The sequence below is a fragment of the Acinonyx jubatus genome, chromosome D2 (assembly GCF_027475565.1).
Source record: "Acinonyx jubatus isolate Ajub_Pintada_27869175 chromosome D2, VMU_Ajub_asm_v1.0, whole genome shotgun sequence".
In the NCBI taxonomy this organism is placed as follows: Eukaryota; Metazoa; Chordata; class Mammalia; order Carnivora; family Felidae; genus Acinonyx; species Acinonyx jubatus.
This window is the reverse complement of record NC_069393.1, coordinates 71,880,909-71,905,342: the sequence shown is the minus strand read 5'-3', so window position 1 is coordinate 71,905,342 and position 24,434 is coordinate 71,880,909. Positions and strand designations below refer to the sequence as shown.

Below are 24,434 nucleotides of genomic sequence, written 5' to 3'. Positions count from 1 at the left end.
ATCTGCTTATTTAGGAAAAAATAAGCATATAGCATGAAAAGTACAATGAACTCTTCCCTCTGATTCATTGTTTCTTAATCTTTATTTCATTCTACTCTCCTAAGGAGTCTTTTTAGACATTTTCCCCCCAACTCTTCTTCTCCCCATGAAATTTTAATACGGTGGATATACTGTACATCTTTAAAAAATTTTTTTAATCTTTATTTATTTTGGAGAGAGACAGTGTGAGCAGGGGAGGAGCAGAGAGAGAGGGAGACACAGAATCCAAAGCAGACCCCAGGCTCCGAGCTGTCAGCACAGAGCCCGATGTGGGGCTCGAACTCACAGACCACGAGATCATGACCTGAGCCGAAGTCAGACGCTCAACTGACTGAGCCACCCAGGCGCCCCATACTGTACATCATTTAATGTGCTGTGATCCTTTGGAGGCCGCAGACCACTGTGATACCTAATACTGTGTTCCTCTTTGAGGGCAGTGCCGTCCCATTGGTCACACACGCTCTCACCCCCTTCCCATTCCTCAGAGTTACACTGTGAACTTTTTGTTGTGTTTCCTCTCAAAAACTGTGCACGTGAACACACATATGTAGTTAATCACTTAGTATGTATTATGGAATTCCTATCAGTACATATAGAATTGAATCTTTAAAAATTGATTTGGATAGTGTTGCACTCTCCAGATTTCCCCCAATGTAGTTAATGTCCTCTCGATGGACATCTCTGTGTTTCTGTGTCTTTGCTATTAAAAATAATGCTTTGGGCAATAGATACTAGACATCAGTATGGATTCATGTTTTGCCCAATCTAGATCTAGATGATTACATATAGAAATATTTATAGATAAGTATATGAAACTGTCACAGCCAAGAGGTGTCTAAGGAGACATGACAACTAAACGTAACAGGGTACCTGAATGGAATCCTGGAAGAAAAACAGAACATTAGGTAAAAACTAAGGAAATATAGGGGCGCCTGGGTGGCACAGTCGGTTAAGCATCCGACTTCAGCCAGGTCACGATCTCGCGGTCCGTGAGTTCGAGCCCCGCATCAGGCTCTGGGCTGATGGCTCAGAGCCTGGAGCCTGTTTCCGATTCTGTGTCTCCCTCTCTCTCTGCCCCTCCCTCATTCATGCTCTGTCTCTCTCTGTCCCCAAAATAAATAAATGTTGAAAAAAAAAAATTAAAAAAAAAACTAAGGAAATATAGTTGAAGTATGGACTTTCCTTCATAATGTGTCAGTATTGGTCCGTTGGCGGTAATCAATGTGCAATACTAATGTAAGATGTTAATAATAGGAGAAACTGGGTGTGGGGCATATGGGAGCTCTCTGTACTCTCTTTACGATTTTGTTGTAAATCTAAAGTTTACAAAATTGAAGTTTATTAAAATAAAGATGCTGCTTACATCCTTGTACACCTGTATCTGTAAGTACAGCTGTGGGAAAAATTTTCAAAAGTGGATCCCAAAAAGTAGGTATATTTTAAACTTTGTTGTCCTGTAGATTTTATTCTGTTATACAACAACGTTTGGCTTTAAAATCCAGGAGGAACATGGCTTTCATTCTTGTCTGCTTACCGTGCTGAATATTAAATATTTTAAGTATTAAAGCATGAGTTCTGGAATTTTTATATGGCACAATAAACAGTAATATATTAGGATCCTTTCAGTGACTTGATTCTATCTCGAATCCTGTATGGCACAAATCAGAGTATGATTGTGATATATATATATATATATATATATATATATATATATAGGCTGTATGTATACACACATACGTATATATATTAGGTTTACAGAAAACCTTAGCAGAAAGTACAGAGAATTTCCACATAGCCCCTCACCTTCCCTCACCCCCAGTTTTTTCTGTTACTATCATTTTGAGTTAGTGTGGTGCATTTCTTAGAATTGATGAGCTGTATTGACCAGGTATTATTCACTGGAGTCCAGAGTTTATATGGGGGTTAATTCTTTATGTTATATGTCCTATGGGTTTGGACAGATGTATGACATATACCCACCATCACATTATCATACAGAAGTATCACTCCTCCAAATATTCCCTCTGGTCTACTTGTTCATCACTCCCTCCTTACCCCTGAACTCTTGGCAGAACTCCTGATCTTTTTACTGGCTCCGTAGTTTTGCTTTCCTCAGAATGTCATAGAGCTGGAATCATATAGTCTGTGGCCTTTTTATATTGACTTCTTTCACTGGGCAATATGCACGTATGGTGGTTCCCCTGTGTCTTTTTGTGACTTGATATTTCTTTTTATCACCAAATAATACTTGTATGGGTGTACCATAGTTTGTTTATCCATTCACCTGTGGGTAAGCATGGTCGTTGCTTCCAAGTTTTGGCACTTAGGAACAACTCTGCTCTAAATATTCACGGGGTAGGGTACGCGGGAGGGGAAGCCTCCGATGGTCCTGTGGGGTCTCAGGACCCCGTGGGGTCTCAGGGTCTCGTGCGCCTGTCCCCTTGGGCTGCGACTTTCACTTGTGCTTCTCAGTTTTGTTTTTTTCTCCTTAGGTAAGACAGGCATGCCAGAGGGGGCTGGAGTTGGCTCTTATCTTCCTCCAAGTCTCTTAGGCTCTGATGAAATGATTTTTCCTAAGGGCAGGCCTTGCTAAGGCTCTGGGCACATTTCAACATGGCACCTTCTCCCTTCCCCCGCCTAAAGTAGTAGGGAAATTTCCTCTGATGTTTACTGTGAGGACTTGGTAGCCCTCCTGGGTGTAAAACTCACAAAAGGTTGGGGCCCTCCTAAGAGTGGCCTACCCACTGGAGTTTTTAGCTCTCAAACTTGTGAGAAGTGAGCCTTCAGCAATTTGCCAACCACTGCTTAGGTTTTCCTGTCTTGGCGCTCTTTGGTGATGAGGTTCTGAACCTCAGCTTCTGCTCCCGTAAGTTGTGATTGTCTGTATCTTGCCCATCTCTCTAATTTTTGGAAGAGCAGTTTGCCCTGTGATCTCCGTTCTCTGATGGACCTAAGAAGAGTCGTTGACTTTTGGTGTGTTGAGGTTTTCTGTTGTTGGGAGGACAGGAGTATTGACATCAAAGCTCCGTGCCAGACTGGAGACCAGACTTATGCATGTATTTTAAACATGCTCAGTTTCCTCTCTTTCTCTTGGTTAATTTGAAGTCATTACTGTAGTTCGTTGAGGGTACTTCTTAAGCATCATTAATTCATTAACACTGAACCGTGTGTTCTACCAAGTAATGCATACGTTTCGGGTTTGCCATAATTTCTTTTCAGATGTGAAATCTGTCATCTTTGTTTTTTGATCAGGTTTTCCAGCAGTGTTTTCTCTGACTGTTCTAATGCTTTAATTAACAAGGGAGGTATAAATGACTTCTCTTTCTACTCTGGCTCTAGGAGAGGACCCATTGGCATGTGTGCAGGAGGGAATAATGTCCTAATTGAACATTATCTCTTATGACTCATGTCCTCGTTCCCCATTAGTAAGAGGTGTTTCAAGGCTCCATGAGTCTCAGAGATGCAGACTTAATGGATGAGAATCTCCATTAAAAGATCTTATGAGGCAGTGTTTTTCTGGGTATATTTGATGGCTATTTAAAGCTTCACTTTTATTAAGTATCTTGTTGTAACATGTGATGTAAGAGACCCTTTTAATATGGGGGGGGTAGTATGTGCTTTTTCACAAGTTGTTCATGTGAAGAACTAGATCCATTCTTCCTTCTTCCTTAATTTAACACACATTTATCAAGTGCCTGCTGTATGTCAGGCATTGTGCTGGATGTGGGCATCTGTATGCATAAGACACAGTCCTCACCCTAGAGGATTATTTCTGGTCTGGTGTTTTAACACATCGCACGCAGTAATGCTCAGTAATGATTTTTACATGAACGACTTTGGAAATCAGTAGACTGGTCCTGCCTCCAATATTTCTTACTGCAGGATTTGACTTCTCTGTGCATTTGTATCTTCATTTTTATTTTCTTTTTTAAGTTTATTTATTAGAGAGAGAGAGGATCCCAAGCAAGCTCCATGCTGGAACTCATGAACAGTGAGATCATGACCTGAGCCTAAATCAACTGTCAAATGTTTAACCAGCTGAGCCACCCAGGTGCCCGGTGTATCTTCATTTTTAAAATGGGGACGTTAGGGGCACCTGGATCCTCAGTTGGTTAAGTGTCTGACTTTGGCTTGGGTCACGATCTTGCAGTTCGTGACTTTGAGGCCCGCATTGGGCTCTCTGCTGTCAGCACAGAGCCCGCTTTGGATCTGCTGACTCCCTCTGTCTCTCTCTGCCCTTCCCCTGCTCACGTGCGTGCTCTCTCTCTCTCTCTCAAATAAATAAGTAAACATTTAAAAAAGATGGGGACATTGGTATTTGACTTAATTCCTCCACATCCCAGACTTTTATGAACCAGCCTTTCAGTCAACATAGGTACCAACTCTGCTTCATATTCTGTTGGGTGTGAGGTCTATAGCAATGAATCGAATGGGAGAGAAGACAAGAAAACAGGCTTATGTTCAGATAATTTATAACGTTATACATAGATGCTCTAGTAGAGATACATGAACAGTGTATTCTGGTAGTATATTATAAATACACATGTTGATTTTCGTCTTAGGTATGTAGGCAGAGTTTCTTACAGGAAGTGACAGTTGAATTGCATTGTCAAGGAGCACATAGGGAAGATAAGGAGGAGAAGACCTTGCAGGCAAAGGAAACCTGTTTATAAAGGCACCTGGGTATGAAAGGTCTTAGAGGGGTCAGGGAGGCATTGGGACTTGGGGTGTGATGGATTGAGTGGTGGTCTCTAAGACTGAATGGCACGAGTGGGAATTGGTGTCCCAGGTTGTAAAGCTAATGTCATTGGGTGCTTTTAAACCCAAGAATGATGTAAACCAGGTTGCTTTGTTACTATGCTAACTATCTACTTTGTGAAGAATGAACTTGGGATAGAGGAAAGCTAGAGGGTTTTACCATTATTGAGGACTAGAATCAGGGGAGAGATACTTTAGAGGAAGGACAGATTGGAGAGACTTTTTAGGCGATGGGAGCATTTTCATGATCTGTTGGAAGGTGGAAGAATGAGAGGAATCAAGGATGATTCTGAGGTACTAGCTTGAAGACCAGGTACATGATCCCATCTAGGACATCATGCATACAGGAAGGAGGAAGTTTTGGTGAAAAGGGAGTTTGATGAGTTCACTTTCTAACATACAGAGTGTGAGGTGCTTATAGGGTATCTGGACAGAGATGGCCAGAATAATACTGTCTAGTAGAACTTCCCTGCTGGGATGGAAATGTTCTGTGCCTCCTGTCCAGTGTGATAGCCACTGGCCACGTGTAACTGTTGAGCACTTGAAATACCGCTAGTGTAACTGAAGGACTGAATTTTAAGTTTTATTTAATTTTAATTAATTTACATGTAAGCAGCCACATGTAGCTAGTGACTCCGTATTTGACACTACAGGCCTAGAAGGTATTGGTTGGAAGGACTGTTCTGGTGCTTATCCCTGAGATGGGGTGATTAATCTGCCTGGAACTGAGAGGTTTCCAGGGACACAGGGCTCTTCAGTCTAAAGTGGGAAAGTCCCAGGCAAACCATGATTGTTATCCATCCTAGCCAGAGGTGTTATTGGCCTGTAGTTACGAACTTTAAGTGTCATGCCTCTGAAACAGCTAAGTCTTTTTATCAGCTTTCTGGGCCGGCTGTATCATGATTTGCAGCTTGGAGAGAAAACTCCCTTTCTTGGTATTAGGGAGTTGGGAAATAGAAAACCAGCATGATTCTTGAAACACGTGCTCTGCCTGAGATTCTCCTTGTTTCCTCCACATCCCCCTTTTTCTTCCATTCTGTACTCTTATGTAACGATTCCCCTCCCTGGCTGCACATTAGAATCACCTGGGGTGCTCACTTTCTAAAACAAATATGGTGCCCAAGGTCCACCCTAAACTAGTTAAATTAGAATCTTGGGTTGGGGTGGGCAGAGAGGGGGCTAGGCATCTGTATGATTTAAAAGCTCCACAGGTGATCCTAATGTGCAGCCAGGATTGAAAAGTGCAGCTCCCAGACGTGCTTCCGCCACTTTGCCAACTTCCCTTTTTTTTTTTTTTATAACTACAACACAGTACCATTGATTGTTATTTCCCTTTCTCCTCCTTTTATTTGGTGGAGGGTGGGGGTTGCAGGATTTGATATACTTTGCTGTATCCCTAAGAATAACCATGGCTAACATGTAATGAACACGTAATATACCTAAGGTACTCTTACCTCTTACCTTAACTCCTAATCACAACACTATAAGAAAGATGTATGATAATTATTCTTATTCTTCAGATGAGGAATCTGAGATTCAGAGAGAGTCACCAAATAGACCAGTGTCCCTTGGCTGCACTTTTTAATTACTGTTATATGACCTAATAGTACAGTGAAATAAACTGTACCTGTAAACCCAAGAGATGAAGTCTTCCTAAGCTGTGGATGTCTTTCAGATGGCAGAGCATTGGTCAAGTTAATATCTACTTTTGTACCAGGTTACTTCAAGCTTTGGAGGATCTGTATCATCAAATCACTTGAGCTGTGTGACTCACTTCAAAAATTCCCAGTGAGCCAGTTCTGAAACAAAGAGAAGGCTTTCTCTGTGACCCTTTAGCATTGCCAGAGAAGAAGTAGCTGAATAATATAGGTCACTTCAATTTTTGCCAGTTTCGCTGAGGTTAGGGTTGGTTACATGTGTATTCGCTATGGGGTTTGTGTGTGTATGTATGTAAATCTTATTTAGGGCAGTGAGCTTGGTTTTTTATCTTCAAAGAAATAAAAATATAAGTAAATGTTTTTCTCTCCGTTAATCCCCTATCCCCCAGGAGCCCCCTTCCCATTGCCAAGTGGTTGAATTCTTCCTATACTTTTCCTCTGCATTCCCTTTACCTGGCTTTATTTTTGTAAGTTGCACATGGTCACAAGAAAGCATATTTTCTGTGGTTTCCATTAAGTCATGATAGATGAAGGGTAGTTGGGAGTCAGCGGTGTTTCATCTGGATTCTATTGGTCAGAAAATGGAAGAGTAGTATCGGTATTTTTTAAAAGCTTCAAAGCTGTTATCTAATGTTTGAAATAGAAAAAAATTCTTAATGTCAATATGAGATCATGGTTTTATAAGCCTTTTATTGTTTGTTTGTACGTCTATAAAGTAGGTCATCAAGAAAAGAGTGGTAAATCAGTTTTGATTTTTCTGCTTCATCTGCACATACTTTTAAATGTCAAGTAAACGAAAATCTCTCAGTAAAATATATTTAGTTTTTGAAAGAATATTAGATACAGTAATAAGATTTGGGACCACAACCATAGACTACCCAATGCATAAGTGCATCTTTTTAGACTCTCTTAGTTTTGTTGCTTTCTGTTAAAAAAGGAGGGGGTCATTTTGTTGATTTTTCATAACTGAGGACAAATTTAGTTTATACCCATTGGTTGGGTTTTGTGTGGTGGAGGCTGAGGAGGAGCTGGTGTGCATAGGACTTCATTCTGTGGTCACTCCAGTCTTTTCTGTTGAAAATGTAATTCTTTATAAAAAGGGCTGTTATCTTTACATGTATCTATTCAGCTATTTTATGGGCTAATTCTCAAGGATTGTTCTCGGCTTCAATAAAATTGTCCATTAATTCTTATTTAGAGCGTCACAGAGTGCCGCTAAAACTTCTGGGCATTGGTGGTATAATCCCATAAATATTTGTTCATTTGGTTGGGTGTTAAGGTTGTGGTCCTGTGATTCCTTAGCTATTCTAAACCCTTTGGATCACTGATGGAGGATATACTTCACCATGTGAATTGTATGTTTTTTGAGGTGTTCTCTGCTCCAGTGGTTAGAATCCTACACTCCTAGATTTAATGACCAAATTATCTGGGATGTTCTTGAAGCCACTGATGTCTGATTATTTTTTTCTATCTTTGGGTTATTCATGGAAATAGGAAACTCTGTCCTTTAAAAAACAAACAACTGACCTTTTTGTAGACACATCCCGATGAAAATGTTTTTAAAGTAAAAGTACAAAAATGCAATCTGGGCATGCCCTGGCTCTGTGGCGCCAGTCAGGGCGCTGGTCTGGGAACAGGTACCGGCTCTGTTAGGCCCACCGTGTACATTTCATCCCATCCTTAATCGTGGGTCATGCTCTTTCCTCCCATCATGAGCTGTGAACCTTGTATTCTCAACCGTGAGGATATCTAAGAATGGTGCTTTGGCCAGAAGGTGGATGTGGAGGTTCAGGCTACTTTATTTTCCTGGCAGTAGAGGATTTTCAATAACAGGCTGCTGTTTCCTCACATAGTTGGAAATATTTTCCAACCGTTCACATATTTTTCCAACGTAGTGAAATGAATCTGGCTGATATCTGGTCATGTCTTGCCAATCAATGACCTTTGCAGTGCCTGAAAATAGTTGTTCTTAGTTTTATGCTCATGGCATAAATCTTGTGCTTTGTGAATAAAGCAGATGTGTGACACTGAACCGAATGTGTAAGCCTACTTTATTTTCTGGAGGCTGATTTTAAAAAGAAACCTCTGATCACAGCCCCACAGACTAACAGTGCTGGAAGGAACTTCACGGAGGACCCACCTGTCTCCTCTCACAGGCCCAAATGCTGAGCATCAAAGAGAAGTGATTTGTCCTAGGTCACTTATGGCTCCTAGGTCTTTCTGTGACTTGGGGAGAGCCGAAAGTTGGCCTGGTGGGCTCACACCTGCTGTGGTCTCTCTCTCTCTCTCTCTCTTTTTTTTTTTAAATATGAAATTGATTGTCAGATTGGTTTCCATACGACACCCAGTGCTCATGCCAACAGGTGCCCTCCTCAATGCCCATCACCTACTTTCCCCTCCCTCCCACCCCCCACCAACCCTCAGTTTGTTCTCAGTTTTTAAGAGTCTCTTATGGTTTGCCTCCCTCCCTCTCTCTAACTTTTTTTTCCCCTTCCCCTCCCCCATGGTCTTCAGAGACTCTTCTGTGGCCTCTTCTCTGCCCCACCCCCAACCTAGTACACAGACCACAGAGGTTAATTGGATCCAGGGTTTTCCTACAGTAAACGTCTGATAGTGTTATAATGCTGCTTTCCTTTTTTCTCCTTTTAGCCATAGGTGAATATGAAGACCTCCGAGCCGAGAACCAGAAAACAAAGGAGAAGGTTTGTACTCTACCCTTTCTTTCCTTTCTTCCATGTGTAAAAGCCTAGACGGCATGGCGCATTGTTCTGCCACCAATTTCAGTTAAATGCGAATGAGAGTTTTTTTTTTTTTTCTTTTTTCTTTTCTCCTGCATGTGTGGTTCAAGCTAATATCAACTCCAGGCTCCAGATGGTAAAGACTAGCAGCATGCCACAGTGGGCGCTGCTCTGGGCGATTAAGTACACGGCTAAATGTGCCGCAAGGCACCAGGCCAAGCATCCCGTGCCCCCGAGAACTGTACTTTTTCCTAACAACCAGATTTGGGATCTAGTGATGGAATTGAAAGGGAGGCATTTATCTTTGGGGCTCAGACGCGGTAGATTATGGAGGGAACTCTTTGGCATTAGTCGTTGGTCGTTTAGCCCATCTTTCATAAACCTTTTTGATGCTTGTTTCCTCTCAGAATGTGAATAATATACCGGAAGTTGAAAATCACTCGCTGAGAAGATGGTGGTGCCTGGTGAATATTTTCAGGGGCTCTGGCAGTTTTATTTTGAAACTTAAATAATTGAATTCTACTTACCTTTATAAACTACTTACCTATATGTCTCCACACAGGTCCATTTAAGATTTATGAATATTTATTTATATATTTTTTTCCTCACCCTGTAAATTTAAGGAGGGGACAAAAGAGAGGTCTGCATTAAAAAAAAAAAAGGGAGAGTGCTGAATTAAAATGAAAAGTAGCAGAGGGCAGAACTGTCCTTTATTATTATTTTTATTTTTTATTCAAAATTTTTTAAGTTTATTTTTGGGAGAGAGAGAGAGAGAGAGAGAGAGAGAGAGAGAGAGACCGGGCACAAGTGGGGGAGGGGCAGAGAAAGAGGGAAACACAGAATCTGAAGCAGACTCCAGGCTCTGAGCTGTCAGCACAGAGCCCAACGCAGGGCTCGAACTCATGAACTGCAAGATCATGATCTGAGCCGAAGTCGGACGCTTAACCAACTGAGCCACCCAGGCACCCCTGTTGTTTTTAGATAGAAACAAAATTTATGCTTAGAAATTACTTTGTTTGACAGAATGAATATTTCAAAACATGTCTGTGGTGGAAAATTCATAAAACATGTTGTTTGTGGTTATTGAAGAAGATGGTCATCATGGCTGTAAATCATGAGACCTTGTCTTTAACATTTGAGAATAAGATAAGTAATGACAATTGGCAAATGTTTGTAAACTTGTGGCCTATTTGAGGGTATTTATTGGATTCTTAATGGTATTTAAAATTTTCACTCATATTAATTTGCTACCTGTATGATTAGTGGTATTAATAGTATGAACTCTAGTTCATATAAAAGCGGATTTTTAGATCATTATTTTTCACCTACTTTTAAGGCTCCTTTGCTCATTTGTAAATAAATCCTTGATGTTCTGTGACATCTTGAGTTTCTTCTCTTCCTTCCGTCGGGTGATTTAGGGAATGGTAGATGGGGGTGATGAAAATCTCTGTGACAGAAAGTGGTTGGTGCATGAATCTCTCATGTGGTAAGAAAGTTCCAGAAAAACAGTTCGACAAGATTCCTAATTCCAACACAATAACCACCAAAATTCGCAGATGTCCTGAGGATGCCGACAGGTAGGGAGTTTGTGCTTAGATCCTGGTTCCCTGAAGCCCCGTGATTTGGGGGTGGAGCCAGTGGCTGCTGCTTAGGCCACGTGGCTTGAGCATCTTTCCCCAAGAGACCCAACCATCTTCCAGCTGCGGGAGAAAGAGCCAAGAAGTTATCAGTCAAGCCTGTTTTATCAGTTGAGCCTCTTCTGTTGGCATTCCTGGCCCAGGAGGGGAAGAACAAGACACATTGGAAGGGTTCATTCAGGAGAACTCTTTGACTTAACCTAGAAGTTCTGAGGAGAGAAAGCAAACGAGTGTCTTCATGGGACAGAGAAGGAAGAATATAGAAGAAAATGAATAACATAAGAGGCAGAAGAATAAGTTTTTTTTTCTTCTCCTCCTTTAATTGTTGCTTACATGTAGACCTAGCATTGCCCCCAAAATACTAGATGTTCTATAAACATCTATTGGTGGTGGAGGTGATGGTTATTTCACGGAGAGCCACCTTCTGTGGTGAGGCTTCAAGTGAACCATCTGTTGCCCAAGTGGAATTATAGGTAATATGCATTTGGTAAAAGAAGGATTATAAATTACTTTTGCCCTTTAACTATTTCTTTGTTTTTATTAAACAATTTTTTTCAATGTTTATTTTTGAGAGAGGGAGAGACAGAGAGAGAGAGAGAGAGAGGCAGTGTGTGAGTGGGGGAGGGGCAGAGAGAGAGGGAGACACAGAATCCGAAGCAGGTTCCGGGCTCTGAGCTGTCAGCACAGAGCCCGATGTGGGGCTCGAACTCACGAACTGTGAGATCATGATCTGAGCCGGAGTCAGACGCTTAACTGACCAAGCCACCCAGACGCCCCCACCCATTAACTATTTCCATGTTTCTCTACACAGAGTGTGGCCCGATACTTTTGTAACATCTGTATGCATTACTGACCTTCTTCTGTTCTAATACTTTAAAAATAACTATTAACAGAAACAGGAAGAAAAAAATGGAAGCAGTATGGAACGCTGTGGTTGTGGGTAAAACAACATAGAGTGGTTTTAAGTTCATCGCGTTCTGTTCATCTTCTGGTAAAAGACTAACAGGTTTATTATTGAAATTTTTTTTTCCAAAAAAGGGGGGCTGTATTACAAAGGAGGGAAGCATATAATAAAAGCCTTTTATGCAGCACAGAATGAGTAAAAGCAGCGTTAGTTCTGGTGGTGGTAAATGGAGAACACCATTTTCTCTGGCAAAGCACTTTCTTGTGCCTGCCTGAGTGAGCTTTGTCCCATCCCTATCCGCAAATACACATGGCCATCCTTACCTAGCAGACCCAGAGCAGAGTTTAAAATTAGTCAAGGAGAGGAAATTAAAGTAAAACTCCTTTTGCCATATTTAATTTGACCCAGGGGAATTTTGCACAAGTGGAAGGGACCAAAAGAAACACATTGCAAGTTGTTTCTCCTTTCTTCGTGTCCACATCCAGTCTGTCTTTGTTGCTAGGTCACGAACCTTATCAATGAGAAGAGACAATGGGTGTGATTTTTTTGGGGTAAGATATTTTTATGCTCTGTTTGGAGTCTCCTCCAAGAGACGTCATGTCTCTTCAGAGTCGGCAGTTGCTTAAGCGGCTGTGTTTGTTGAGAAGCTACTATGGGCCATGCACACTCACTTGTCTTCCTTGTCCAATACTCCAGACAGCTCTGTGTCAGCTCCAGTGCAGAGAACAGACCCCGAGAGCTTGACAGAGTCTAGATTCCTATGTGGGTCTTCTGACCACAAATGTTCTTTTTGAAGCAGGTAAGCTTACGGGAGCTGATTGACTTTCTCCACCAAGGTCTTGGTTTTATTTGTAGTTCTTTGTTGTTAGCTCATGAATTTTCCACAGCCAGTTATCAGACTCCATACTTTTCTGGATCGTTTATCTCGACCATCGATAGGTCTGTATTTTTAAGTACAGTTTCAGTTTTTAAAAACTGAAAGTTAAATAGCGAGTGAATCGTAATGTCAGAAGACTCACGTGTGTGAGTGTGTGTACGTGTAGATTCTGGCACAGGTGTGCCAAGGGTAAGAGGAGAGACCTGGAGGGGTGGGCCAGTCTTTCGAGGATCTTTTCCTTCGCAGGTGTCCTTATTTAAGAAAAATGGAATGTTGCTCATTTTGTGGTTTTTCTCATTGTCTGTGAGGATGGAATCAAAATCTGTTTGAGGGAAGACTTTTTGTTGAATGCCTTCTGAGTCCTGGAGTATATAAAGAAAAATACACAAAGGTCCCACTCTCGAGTGAAACAACTCAAATGAGGGACACAGGAAGTAGACAAATAACTCGGATAAATTGTGCTGTGAATGCCTGGGGCCTGGGGGTGAGATGGGAAAAGGACGAAAATATAAGGATCCTCCCCTCATCCGTGTGACAAACTCTTACTAGCTCTTAATGCTTGGCTCACGTGTCCCTTATTTTTTTCAAAGTCTTCTCCAACTTTCTCCCAAGCAGAATTGTTTACTTCTTTATAACAAAATATCTGTGTGTATTTCTTATGTACTGATCGCATTTTCTCAATCAAAACTATTATCAAAATATTCTAGAGCGTACAAGTAAGCTGTATGGGGTTGGGTTAAAGTGTAAAAAGGGTCCCAAACGTGCCTTTATGGAAAGGATGCTACTTTCTCTAATTTTTTGGCCTAGTTGCTAAACGACATTGTCAACGATATGTTAAAGAGCAAGAAAGCCTGTCACGTGGAAGCCCACGACCCTTCCAAATCTGTTTTTTTGAGGTATGGACAAATAGAAGATGATGTATTGTGGGATCAGTCAAATAAAATGTGGTCGTTTGCTCGGGAATCAGGCACCACATTAGTCATGCTTCTAATGCTTCCACAGTCGAAGGGCATTCTCCTTATGACTCATTCAGGATCTTTGTCATTATTGTTTGGGGTTTTTTCCTATATGGGGGGGGCGAAGCCTCACTGAGCTTTTAATGGAATAGCTTTCACATTTCTCAGGGTGGCGGGTGTGTGTGTGTGTGTGTGTGTGTGTGTGTGTGTGTGCGTGCGTAAAAAGAAGGAAATGTGTATAATAGAAGAATGTCTGCCTTTAAACAGTAAGTATTTATATTTAATATTGTGTCTTGAGATTGAGTTTTGAAATGAATAAATGTTTAAGTGGCTGATTAGAAGCCGTTTGGATGAGCTACTGTCACAGTGCATCAGGCGGCTCTGTCAGCTTGCCAGGAACAATGAATGAAAGGGAATGAGACAGACACTTTCCAAGACTTATGTTTCAAGAAGCCAGATATATGATACTGTTTGCATCTTGGCTCCTGTTTTCTATTGTTAGCATTTCTTTCTCTTGTGTAAATTTCAGAGGTGAAGGTCCCAAAGTATTTTATTAAAAAAAAATCAGTAAAGAAGCCACTTTAAAGAGCGAGATATGCATCCATTATGCTAACTGTTCATGCATAATACATCCACATACATGCAGTTTCTTTAGAACAGAGTGGCAAGTGGTTGTGCCAGAGAAAAAGTAATTACTTAGCAGTTTGAAAGTGAAAATGAGTCTCTTATTAACAGCAATCTATCCAGAAACAAAGAGCAAGGATCTCTGTTCTGAGGACATGTGTTTCCATCGAACACACAATACCTAGAATTTGGAGAATGCTGTAAGACAGCTTCAGGGGGCAGCTACTGCTTTATTGCCTGTGAAAATTGGAGGGAAAGAACTTTGAATTGGAAGAAAGAACGCCACCAAAAGAGAAGGAGGGTGAGGGGAATCCCATGTGAGGGGAAATGAGTTCAGTTACTGTGTTGTTTAAGGAGAAGCCCAGGCACGTTCTAGCCCAGCTTCCCCAGGTGGAAGACTCTCCCCACCATTATCCAAGTTCATCACCAAAGATCCCAAAACAGGTAAATAGGCACCGTTCTGCTGCCGCGCGTGCTTCAACTTTTAAGTGTTGTAACTGGGCGTAAAAGGAGTGAACTTCAAGAAAAATAAGTAAAAACGGTGGAGGGCTGCCTCCTTCTCAGATCTGGTGTTATAGCCTCTGCCATGTGTTCCCCTTGTACAGCGTTTGTCTCATTCTAGCAAGTGTTTTTATGAATTGCTTCTTTCTGGGTAGGTTGCAGGTTTCGTGAGAGCGTGCTGTGTGTTACGTGCCCCCCGCCCCCCGTATTCCCCCCCATGCTTAACACAGTGCCTGGCACGTGTGGGTGCTGTAGGAGTAATTTGTTCAGTGCTTGGAGGAAGGAAATGGAGGCATTCGGTGATTACAGGAGACACCTGCTTAGAAGTCTCATTCGGTCAACTAAGGTAGTTGTCTTAAGTGGATTGTCTACTTTGTTGATGTTGTGTGCGTGCAGTGTGTGTGCGCCCTTCTTGGGTCCCAGACGTGCCTTTCTGTCTAGGCTCGCAACCCTGCACTGCATTTGTGTACCGTGGAGATAAACATGAATGTTTATGTGAGTGGAAGTTAGACACAATTCAGAATTGGGACTTTTCTTGCCTCAAATATACACACAGCGACATGTAAAGAAAGCTTAGTGTCTACCACAGTTCTCTGTATTTCTGCTGAGCCCCGTGAAGCAGATGCTGTTGTATAAACAGTTGATGTGTGAGGGAGAAGGAAGGGAGGTGCCCGTTTTGGTGGGGGGAGGGAGGGATTGCCAGTTCACCCTGGAGAGACTTACCTCTGCGAATCATCCTGCCAAGTGCTTTGAAATGCTGGTTTCGTTTCAGAAGCCAGGTATCTGCCTGGACGAGGCTCAAGGAACGTTCGTGGAACAGAGCCAGGCCTTCGCACATTGAGGCCGGGGCCTCTAATATTCAAAACCAGCAAGGCCAACCTCTGGCTAATTCACCACTTCATAAAGAGCCAATATAGAGACTCTAGAATCGACCTCATGTCATCCAGCTAGCTTAACACAGTCAGCCCTCGTGCTGCTGGGTTCTACCCCAGCCACCGGCTATACAGAGAGTCGTTGGGCATCATAATGAAGTGACGTGGGCCCAGGAACATCTGTTGCTATTGCAAAGTCTCCATGAGCAATTCTCACACAAAAAGAAACAGTTTCTACAAATGCTGCAGCTGTGTGGGCAGGGTAGAGGAAGGGGTAGGGTGGGTGAGGGGCTTCTGCAGGACATAAAGACGCAACATTCTCCCAAAAAGGCCCAGAATCCTTGCTAACTTCCCTCTGTGGGTAGAATGAGAGAAAGGTTACAAGGTATTTTTAGGGGTTCACCTAAAATGATAAAATAAGTGGATATTTGGACTTCTGCTTAAGTAAAGGGGTACGTCCTTCATATTTTGTTCAGCTCTGGTTTGGAGTAAGTCAGCTGCATTTGCCGCATGTGTAGATTCCCCCTCCCCCCGCAACACACACCCCTTTCAGTATCCATAGCAGATGGTAAATTCTGTGGCTGCCAGTTCTATCATAATGCGGTTGCAGAAAATAGAAAGCAAAGCCACACGAAGACCCCTGCTAGAATACAGCTGGGTTTGGGAGACGCTTCTGAATCCCCTGGTGATGCCTGTAGGGGTCGTGTTAAAAACATATGGCCGGATGGTACAAACCGGTTCCTGGCACATTAGAGTAAGACTGTGATACTGAGACCTGTTATTAACCAAAGCCTGTCTACCTGGGCCTTATGAGTGGAGAGCATGGGCATAAAGCTTTACTTCTGGGGAAAGGGTATAAGCCCACCTAAAATTGTCATGTGTGGTTCATGACCAGTAAATGGTACCTGCACGGGTGGTTTGTGTGTGATGTCTGTCAGTGGTCTTTTTCAAATCCCAGTAGGCAGAATGCTATCGTGTTTAATGTTCATATCTCAGTGAAAACCCTGGTTTTTGATTTTTTTTAAACGTTTATTTATTTTTGAGACAGAGAGAGAGCATGAATGGGGGAGGGTCAGAGAGAGAGAGACACAGAATCCAAAACAGGCTCCAGGCTCTGAGCCGTCAGCACAGAGCCCGATGCGGGTCTCGAACTCATGGACCGCGAGATCATGACCTGAGCCGAAGTCGGCTGCTTAACCGACTGAGCCACCCAGGCGCCCCAACCCTGGTTTTTGATTTAGGGAAGAATTAAATTCACCTTGATTCTTTCAGGTGGAGCTTGGAGAGGGATATAGAAGAATCCAAGTGGTATTAAGTCAGGGACAGCACGCCCAAGCGCCAAATCTTAGATGAAGATGGTTTTTCACAGGGCATGTTATACCTTTCAGAAATGTCAGATTAAGAAACATGAAGTTAACTCGAAAGAAAGCATCAGATCTATTTCACTTGGCAATCATAACTCAGGCATGTAAGTCTAGTCAGAAATTATGTTTCGCTTATGCTCATTTAGACTAAACTGTGAGTTGTTGGAGGTGGGTGTGCCGACTGGCAGGGTGGCGGGGTAGTTCCACAGAAACAGAAGCCTCATTCTAGAAAACAAGAAGAACATTCCTGAAACAGCTGGCTAGCTAAGCGTTCCGTCCCTTTGGGGAAAGATCTAACAAAGCTTATTTGAGAATCCAGAATTCTAGTGTTTAGAGTTGTAAACACCAAAATGAATGAATGAATGAATGAATGAATGAATGCAGTTTATCTGTTAAGTTGTAACTTGAAACTCAATTAGATGGCATTACTTCCCCTCCCACAGAGGAGAAATTCCTCAAGAAGACCTTAATGAAAGAATATGCCTTCTCCTCAAGGAAATGGTCTGGGCTGATCCCTCTTCGGGAGGGTGTAAGTCAGGATTTAGTAAACAGCCTTGCTGAGTTAGCACCAGTGCCTCTTCCGTGTACTCTTGCCAGAATGGATTTTCCCCAAATGAATGGACATAGGTTTTTTGGTTTTGGGTTTTTTTTTTTTCAAGTTTCAGTTCCTAAGACATTAAAGGGGAAGGCTGAACTGTTTATGTCTTAATTTTTTTTAATTAAGAAAAATATTTTAAAAGCACAGAAAAGGGCAGAGATTGATGTAACAAATGTGGCCCTCACAGAATTAAATGTTGTTTTTTTTTTTTTAACTAAAAAAGAATGCTGCAGGTAAAATCGAAGGTCCCCCGTGTTGCTCTGCCCTGGGCCCCTTCCCCTCCTTGTTTTAAGAGCCAGCTGCCATGATAAATTGTGTACATGTCCTTTTATTATGTGTTTTTATATGTTTTATATATGCCATATGTATTGTGAAATGTACATTTATAGTATACTATAGCATAGTATACAAAGTGATTTTATTCGCTTAAGGTATACTTTGGTATATGTGCATCAAGTCCTTTTTTTTTTTTTTCTTTTGTGCACCGAGTCCTTTTATTCGCCATTATGGCTTTTGCGGTATATGTTGACACAGAGCTTACGTGCATTCGCTGTCACTGGTGTCTAGTGTGTTATGTGAAAACACCATGATTTATTGTTATTACAAATGTCGCACATGTATGTACAGATTGGCTTGTACTAGAGATTCCAGTAACAGAATCTAGAAGTGGAATTTCAGGGGCGCCTGGCTGGCTCAGTCGGAAGAGCATGCGACTCTTGACCTCGGGGTTGTGCGTTCGAGCCCCATGTTGGGTGTAGAGATTACTTGCAAATAAAGTCTTTAAAGAAAAAGTGGAATTGCCGAGCCACAGGGTACGTGCATTTTCAGTTTTGGTAGTTTGTGATGCCAGTTGGCACTCCCACCAGCAGCGTGTGAGGGTTTTCTAACTCCCGAGAGCAAACTTTTTCCGTTTTTGCCAGTCTGATGGATGAGACTATCTCACTGTCTTTATTTGGGTTTTCCAAATTATCAGTGGCATCATGACTTTTTAACCGTTGTAAACTGAAATGGAAAATATCCAAAGGCATGAAATCCCAATATGTTTATCTGGCACGGTAGGATTCAAATATAATTTAAAGTTGTGCTTTATTCACATGACCCTCTGGTAATGGTATTAGAGTAGTCCCAGAAAATTCAGAAATTAATTCTCACTCTAATAGTGAAAAATAACTTTTTAAAGTTTTAGACACCTACGATGAAAATCTTTCTGAAATGTGTTATACTTAACCCGGTTTGTGAAACTCACGGGTAAGTCGCATCAGTCCTCATAATGAACGTGAGGCTTTTATAGCATTAATACCTTCAGGGCTTGTAAAACTAAGGGATGCTTGTTTCCATACCAGACACACTGGAAGGTCCTCATGCTTTAAAAGTTATTTTTGCCTTTTAAGGTCTTACTCCTCCTAGTCTTTTCAGTGAGTCCTCCCACCTTTTAAAACTAAAAATTTGTTGGGGCACCTGAGTGGCACAGTTGGTTGAGCGTTAAGTCTCTTGATTTCGGCTCGGTTCACGATCCCAGGGTCGTGGGATCAAGCCTCTCTCTCTCTCTCTCTCTCTCTCTCTCTCCCCCTCCCTCTGCCCCTCTCCCCAGCTTGTACTCACTCTCTTTCTCTAAAAACCAAAACAAAAAAAAAACCCCACAAAAAACCCTAAAAAATAGTTTGTCAATGACACATGCTTATTGTGGAATATTTTGTCTTCTCTTATTTTAATTTGCTACCTTCTCTGTAGAATTCTGAGGATGCAAGGATATCTTTTTCCCTGAGTGAAGGTTTCAAGGGACGCAGGGCAGCAGTTTGTGTTCAAGTGTTGTCACTTCCGGTTGTGCGCAGGTGTTCTGAATAGTTCTGGAGAGATCGTTCTTATCCAGTTTCAGGGAATCTGAGCTGCAGATGTGGGGGGTGTTCACTGTATTAGCCAAATACCCACTTAAAAAGAGGCACATATATTCTCTTAAAAGAGTGATTTGAACTCAAGGATGTTAAATGGGTCCGTTCCTGAGGAGGTAACGAGCAGGAGGATGACTCATTATCTTAGAAGGTCCGAGGAAAGTGGCCAGATACAAATGGTACAAACACCATGCGATTGAGTAGAATAAGTACCATGTGACCATGAATGCTTCTTAAAGGTTTTAAATTTTCGTTTTCTTCTCATGAAATTGTTACTGTTTGTAAGTTTGCTCTTTTTTGCCTTCCCAAGCTTATGATAAAAATTTAACGTTTCCGTGTTTTCTCATTTCAGTGCGACAAAATTAGGCAAGCTTATGATAAAAATTTAACGTTTCCGTGTTTTCTCATTTCAGTGCGACAAAATTAGGCAAGAACGAGATGAAGCTGTTAAAAAACTGGAGGAATTTCAGAAAAGTATGTAAGCCTTTCATTGGAATTATTGTAAACACACCCCAACTGTGTTTTGGGATTATGTGGGTAGGCACGGCCCCTGTGTTTAGTTGCCGCTGCATTGAGTATCCAAGAAAGCAAGAATTGTCCTCCCATTTGCCCCCCACCCCCCACAATGTCCTGGCATTACTGTAATTTTCAAACAAATGCAATGAGCATTATTGTTTTATGAGTATGTTATTATAAAAGACAGTTTGCCCTTGTTATGAAAAAATTTTACTATGTAGAACAGTCGAAGGAGAACAAAAATTACTTGTTATCTTGACTCTGAGAAAAGGCAGCGTTAGTGTTTTATAGTCTTTCTTTCTTGGTCTTTTGTCTGTAGGCAATATGTGTGTCCACAAAAAGCAAAGCCATGCTTTGCATTTAGTTTTGCAGCCTGCTCTTTCCAGGAAACGGTGTATTTTTTGCATGTCAGTAGAGATGTATATTTGTTTTAATTTGTTTTTATATTAATTTGTGTTAGTATTTGTTTTAATTGCTGTCCATCTTACTCTCTTATATGATCGTACCATAATTTATTTAAGCATTTTTTTTCAATGATAGATGATGGATTCTTTTGGAGTTTTAGATATCCTAAATAATGCCATGTCAAGTATTCTTACACATCTTTAGAGTGGTCTGATTTGTCTCTTACCTTAATTCATAGAAAAGGAATTCTAGTTCACAGAACTTACACATTTTTTTTAAGAGTTTGCATGTTTGAAATGGCCCCGTCTCACCAGGGAAAGTCATATGCCCATAAAAGCTGTAATAATCTAAATTTCTGCTATGGTCTTATTTTTGTATGTGATCTAAATCTGTTATTTAATTTTTTTTTTAACATTTATTTATTATTGAGAGACAGACACAGAGTGTGAGCAGGGGAGGGACAGAGTGAGGGGGAGACACAGAACCTGAAGCAGGAGCCAGGCTCTGAGCTGTCGGCACAGAGCCCGACGCAGGGCTCAAACCCACAGCCCTCGAGATCATGACCTGGGCTGAAGTTGGATGCTTAACTGACTGAGTCACTCAGGCGCCCTTATCCAAATCTGTTATTACCTTATCCCCTAAGATAGAATATATCTGGTCACACTCAGAAGGAGCAGAAGGAAATATGTCATGGGAAGAGGACCAGACCTTAGCAGGAAAAGTGACCCTCTCCCTTGGAAGCAAGATCTTTCCCATCTTTCTGCAGATGCTGCATTAGGCTGTTTGATTGTATCATAAAACGTTGACTGGGTAACTACACAACAAAACAGTTTTTTCTTGCTGAAGGTTAAACAGCCATAAAAATGCAGCATTATCGTTAATTTCAATAGCCAGTTTATGTTTATTTCAAGGGTCTGGCTGTAACCAAATCTCAGGGGAATATTGTTGATGTTACCTATCTTTGGAGGCCAGTACGCTATGACAGAAATATGTCTTATTTGTGAATGTGTGAATTGCAATGGGTGTAGGACTTTCTTCTTCCCTGATGCAGAATTAATGGGATGTTCCAACACCAAGTCACACCGAAAGGGTTATGCCATGGGCATGGTTACCAATTCATGTTCTCGAATCGATTATTGATAGTGGATTGGCATGCTGTGTGTAGCGGGAATAATTCAAGTTCTTATGGTTGGACTTACCATAAAATGCTTTGGTGGGGTAGGTACTAGGCATTTTGCCTCTTGTGTTATGCACACGTGGAAGGGGCTTCCCCCCAAATCAGCCTACCTTTAGAGTAACACATAAACTGCTCTCATCTACTTCTTTTTCCCTCTTTGTCTCTTTTCTCTAAATACCTTTGATAGTTTTAAAAATTCACACTTTTCCCTACGAGCAGCTCAAAGCCTGAAAGAATCAATTGAAAGGTGAGTACAACAATCTTTATTGCTGTCTTCATTTAATTTTTCATTTTTCTGAGTCAGCTCAACCTTAAAGCTTGGATGACAGGAAAACACAGTGCTGACTGTTGACTCGTCTCAAACAAACAGGAAATGGGGATGAAGAAAACTTTGAATATTTGTTAAAACATTACGACTGTGGTTGATGACCTTTGAACCGAGGGTGGAAGTTCAGGTTTGGAAGGGAATGCCTCAGTTACCACCTGTAAAAAGCGCCCTTTGGTGTCAATCCACCTAGCCCTGAACGATTTCCGCATTCGTAAGATTGGGATAAATGATCCTGCCTCACAGGCTGTTCAAGGAATAAATGAGATACTTCATGTAGAAAGTGCTGAATGCATTGCCTGGCGTTAGAGTTCAAGGATTCAGTAAATATTAGCTGCTGCTGCCAGCATCTCATTCACTGCCCCGGCCAGAGTGCCCTTCAGTGTTAAGAGGACAGGAGTTAGTTCACGATTTCATTTTCGGACACTGATCTTGACATTTGGACAGCTCCCAGGGAAAGTTTCTTTGGGTGCTAAGCGGAAATCTGCCTGCCTATAACGTTTACCGGCTAAACCTCGTTCTCCAAGTGCAGGAAGAGAGCAGCTGAACCAGGTTTAGGAGGAGCTCTGTTCCACAGGAGGGCTCTACCGTCCCGGCTCAGCGTGCTCTTTCTAGCAGGTTTCGTCCAGATTTCCGTGCAGCTCTTCCTGAGCCTTCCTCCTGTCTTCCTGCACGAGGAGCATCACTGCCTAGCAAAGCCATGTTCCCTATGAAGGCAGATTCCTGTGCGAGGAGAAGTAAGTAAGGTCTTTGATGCCCTCCAGCCAGAACCTGAGAGCCTTTGCTCTGTGTTAGGGCACACCCGTTTTCCTGCACACCTGCCGGCTTTCGTCACTGTTTGCACACTATGTGAAGACCTTGCAGGTAACCTGATGTTGCAGGAGAACTTGTGGTACGTTCATCACATCTGCTTGGGAGACACCCTGCATCCAAGTATTGCTGACAGTTGGCTGGATGGAGAGGAGTTTTGCTCAGGGTGGCACCATTGGTGGCCGTCCCCTTTGTTAATTTTTTTTTTTTTAAGTTTATTTATTCTTGAGTGAGAGAGAGACAAAGCCTGAGCAGGGGAGGGGCAGGGAGAGAGGAAGACACAGAATCCAAAGCAGGCTCCAGGCTCTGAGCTGTCCACACAGAGCCCTATGTGGGGCTCAAATCCCTGAACTGTGAGATTGTAACCTAAGCCAAAGTCGGACGCTCAACCGACTGAGCCACCCAGGCACCACCCCCCCAAAGTTTTTTAATTTTAATGTTTAGTTTTGAGAGAGAGAGGGAGAGAGACACGTTGAGTGGGGGAGGGGCAGAGAGAGAGGAAGACACAGAATCCGAAGCAGGCTCCAGGCTCTGAGCTGTCAGCACAGAGCCCGACGGGGAGCTCCAACCCACGAACCGTGAGATCATGACCTGAGCCGAAGTTGGACACTTAACTGGACTGAGCCACCCAGGCGCCCCTGGTGGTATCACCTTTGAATACAACAAGTTAGAAAGAGACATGGAGAAATGGGAGTCGCCTAGAAATTGGTTTGGCTGGGCCTGACCGGTTAGAACTCTGTAATTTGACATCTGTTACTTGACTTTTTGGGCTTCAGTGTTCTCAAATACAAAACTTGTGATAGTACGTGCCTCCTAAGACTGTTGTGAGAATTCACGACAGAACACATGTAAAGGGTGTGGAACAGGCTGGACACGTAGTTGGCCCGATAAATGGTGATGGTGGTTGTGTCCTGAGCAGTTCTGTTCTAGAGAGAACGGTCTTGTAAAAGGGTGTTCACAGATGAACGTAGGCCTGATCTGTTTTCTCAGTCGTTGAGACAAACACAAACCTGGTAACCTAGTTGATACCTAGCATCATGCTAGGTGCAAGGGAGTCCCACGTGAGCAAAGAAAAATTCCTGCTCTCATGCTCACGGTTAATAAAAGACGAAAGCAGGGGCACCTGGGTGGCTCAGTCTGTTGAGCGTCCGGCTTCGGCTCAGGTCATGATCTTGCAGTTTGTGAGTTTGAGCCCCGCGTCGGGCTTTGTGCTGACAGCTCAGAGCCTGGAGCCTGTTTCGGATTCTGTGTCTCCCTCTCTCTCTGCTCCTCCCCCGCTCGTGCTCTGTCTCTCTCTCTCTCTCTCTCTCTCTCTCAAAAAATAAAAATAAACCTTAAAAAAAAAAAAGACGAAAGCAAGTGACAAAGAAAGAAAAGCCCAGTTGCCCTACGGTGTGATGCATTCTATGATGGCACGTATGTACATGTGCTTTGGGGTCACGAAGAGGAGAAACAAACTTGGCTAATTCAGCTCGACTGGTAGACGCAACAGTCAACGTACTTTTAGGTTATGCTTCTTACTTCTCAGAGTCATTAAAAACAAGTGTTACTATGGAAAGTATCAAGCTTATGCAAAAGTGAGAAAATAGTATAACGAAACCCCATTTAGGCAATATACAGCTTCGACAGTTAACCAGCTGATGGCCGAGTTAATTTCATCTCTGCATCCATACCTCTGCTCTCACCAACCTCAGATTATGTTGAAACGAATTCTAGCCATCATCTCATTTTATTTGTAAATATTTCAGTATGTGTTTCTAAAATACCTGGATTCGGCTTTCTTCTT

General features: G+C 42.2%; 1 protein-coding gene across 5 annotated transcripts in view; it reads left to right on the top strand.

Annotated features, from left to right (window-relative positions):
• The window catches only part of SHTN1 (shootin 1), a 100,801-nt gene that overhangs the window by 5,902 nt on the left and 70,465 nt on the right, over positions 1-24,434 (top strand). For all 5 annotated transcript variants that reach the window (XM_027063207.2, XM_027063206.2, XM_027063209.2 and 2 more), the window contains exons 2-3: positions 9,105-9,157; positions 19,829-19,889. In XM_027063207.2, the coding sequence (XP_026919008.1) occupies positions 9,117-9,157; positions 19,829-19,889 (102 nt within the window). In that variant the 5' untranslated portion in view covers positions 9,105-9,116. The remainder of the gene's footprint in view (positions 1-9,104; positions 9,158-19,828; positions 19,890-24,434) is intronic.